The 2,916-nt window shown below is 36.6% G+C and overlaps 1 protein-coding gene across 1 annotated transcript; it reads left to right on the top strand.

The window, feature by feature from the left end:
• The first annotated feature begins 1,075 nt into the window (after positions 1-1,075).
• On the top strand, positions 1,076-2,434 carry LOC145628089 (uncharacterized). The gene has a single exon (XM_081680415.1). It carries the CDS (start codon positions 1,076-1,078, stop codon positions 2,432-2,434), a length of 1,359 nt encoding a protein of 452 aa, XP_081536541.1.
• Positions 2,435-2,916: the final 482 nt, after the last annotated feature.

The following is a 2,916-nucleotide window of genomic DNA, read 5'->3' as shown; positions in this document are numbered from 1 at the left end:
ATATGAATAATTCTCACATATGAACCTATTCTCACCGGATCCCTCCCCATATATATATATGGAGATCGAGTGTCAGATTTGGCCAGCCCTACCCTTCATTTTAATTACATTATTAATCAATTAGCAGTATCATTTTTGTTTGGGAATTAGATGGTTTATATGGAACATTCACTTTTGAGTTGTTCATTGTCGATATTATTATTTGATTTAAAGTAATTAAGGTGTAAATAGATCTTCATTTCTGTAACGATTTAATGGCAACACTTATATTGGTCCCTATATGTTTCCTTTTTAACTATAAAATTTGAGATAACAACATAATAGAGCAAAGACCCAAGTTTCTTAGAAAAAGTGCAAGTCATCATAAATCAAATAAACCTAACTAAATCGGATAATATATAAAAACTAAATAGGGACAAACTAAAGGAACAAACAGTCTCGGGGTGGTTTGGTTTGTTAATAAATTGAATTTGATTTGTATGGAATATCATATTAGGGAGATATGTGTTCTAAACTTCATACTAGTCTAAAGTTGTTTGATTCATTGTTAAAATGGTTTTTATTACATCTTACTATGAAAGAAACTTCATACTAGTCTAAAGTTGGGAGGAAATTAGAGCTCTTGTTGTATCAAAATTGTATAGCTAAAAGCTTAATAATCAAAAATAATAAAATAGATTGAATGAGCCCTAAGAACTCCATTCCAACTTTGACAAAGATCCTATCTTGGATCAATTTGCTGCTGCATAAAATAGTCTGTCAAAAAATCGTTCCTTATCTATTTCTCATCATGGTATCAGAGCTGAGGTCAGTATATTAAGTGTATTTATGTAGCAAACGTTAAATCTCAGTTTTTTTTATATAAATATTGATTGTGTGATCTGCAAGAAAAATCACATAAAGATATTGTCTTGGGTAGTAAAACTTATTGCATTATATATCTGTTGTTGCATTGAATGTGTCGACTGTAATAGAAACCACCAGTCCCTTATATCTGCACCCTTCAGATGGAAGTAACTCCATTAGTATAGAGAAACTCTAAGGGTCGAGTAATTACAGATCTTGGAAAAGATCTATGGAAATCAGTCTAGGATCCAAAAGAAAATACGGATTTGTGACTGGAACTGTAAAAAGAGACTTGAGTGATCGTGTAAAACAAGAAGCTTGGGATACATGCAATAATATGATAATAGCAGGGATCGTAGGAAATGTTTCTGACTCTATTAAGAGATCTGTTATGTTTATTAGCAATTGTTCTCAGATCTGGAATCAGCTTGAGCAGAGGTATGCCATTGCAAATGGTTCTAGAAAATATCAGCTTAACAAAGAAATTTATGAGACTAAACAGTCAGGGAAGACTGTAACAGATTATTACACAGAACTAAAAATTATGTGGGAAGAACTTGAAAGTATGACAACTCTGCCACCCATAACTGCCATGAATGGGGAAATATCAGCATTCCTGACAGCTTTGAATCAACATCGGGATGAGCAGAAGCTGTTTCAATTCTTGAATGGGTTGGATGACAGCTACAACCAACAAAGAAGTCATTTGCTTATGCAAACTCCTCTTCCTAGTGTAGACTCAGCCTGCAACACTCTACATCAGGAAGAAAATCAAAGAAGTACGTTGAAAGCTGTAAAAGAAGAGAGTGAACCACTGGCAATGTTCAGCAAGGGCAGTGAGTCGACTACAGGAGAAGATTCATGTACTTACTGTGGAAAACCTGGTCATCCCAGGAAAGAATGCTGGTATTTGAAAGGATTTCCTAGTGGTCATCCTAGGGCTCACAAAGATAAAGATGCAAGGGTGAGCTATACAATAGGAGGCTATAATGGTGGATTCAGAGGTGGCAGAGGTAACAGAGGAGGTGGTAGAACAGGAAGAGGAGGCAGAACTGCAGCCAATGTGCAGAGAGAAGCTGGAACTTCCTCTAGCAACGCTTTGCCATTCAATGCAAGTCAATTAGAGCAACTGGTGAAGATGTTGCCCAGTGTTGGGAAATCATCTGCATCAACACAAGAAGAAGAAGATGATATGGATTTTTCATATGCTGGGATGGTGAGTTGTCATTTTGCAAATGCTGCAAACACAACATGGATTATAGACTCAGGTGCATCTGATCATATGACAGGGAACCTTGAGATACTTGAAGAAGCAGTGAGATGCAAAAATGAAGCGAAGATAAATTTGCCAACAAGTCATACTTCAGGAATCACTCATAAGGGAAGTGTGAATCTGAAAAATGGCATAAAACTCAGAGAAGTTTTATATGTACCAGTGTTTAAGCATAATTTGCTCTCAGTGCAGAAGCTAGTGGAAAGTGAGATGTGTAAAGTGGACTTTCACACTCATTACTGTGTCATACAAGACAAAAATACTGGAGAAATTAGAGGAATAGGAAAGGCAGAAAATGGGTATATTTTCTGGTGAATGAGAGCATGAAAAGTGTGATGAAGAAGCTTGCAGAGATGAAAGAGCAAGCAGACAAGGTTGCCTTGAATGTTGCATCAACAGTCACCGTTCCAAGAACAGTAAAAAATGTAAAAAAGCTGAGCATTCCCACTTTATGGCATCAAAGGCTGGTCCATGCTCCCATGGCAAAAATCAAGAAGATAGAAGGGTTGAAAGGAATTGAGAGTAAGTGGAAGATATATGTCTTACCTGCCCTGCAGCCAAGTTCACAAAACTGCCATATAAATTAAGCAACTCAAGATCACAACAGGCATTTGAGATGATCCATATTGATATTTGGGGAGCATTCAGAGTTGCAACAAGGTACTGAAGGAGTTATGTCTTCGATAAGTGCAATTACTAGATATATCAAGGATCACTATTATGGAGATAATAAGTTCGTTCTTTTGGTGCGTCATCCTCTGTTGCTAGACTATGAGAGATGATCTTTGGACTAGTCA

Source organism: Chenopodium album, chromosome 1, assembly GCF_948465745.1.
Source record: "Chenopodium album chromosome 1, dcCheAlbu1.1, whole genome shotgun sequence".
In the NCBI taxonomy this organism is placed as follows: Eukaryota; Viridiplantae; Streptophyta; class Magnoliopsida; order Caryophyllales; family Amaranthaceae; genus Chenopodium; species Chenopodium album.
The sequence above is the reverse complement of the archived record's forward strand: the minus strand, read 5'-3'. Positions and strand labels throughout refer to the sequence as shown.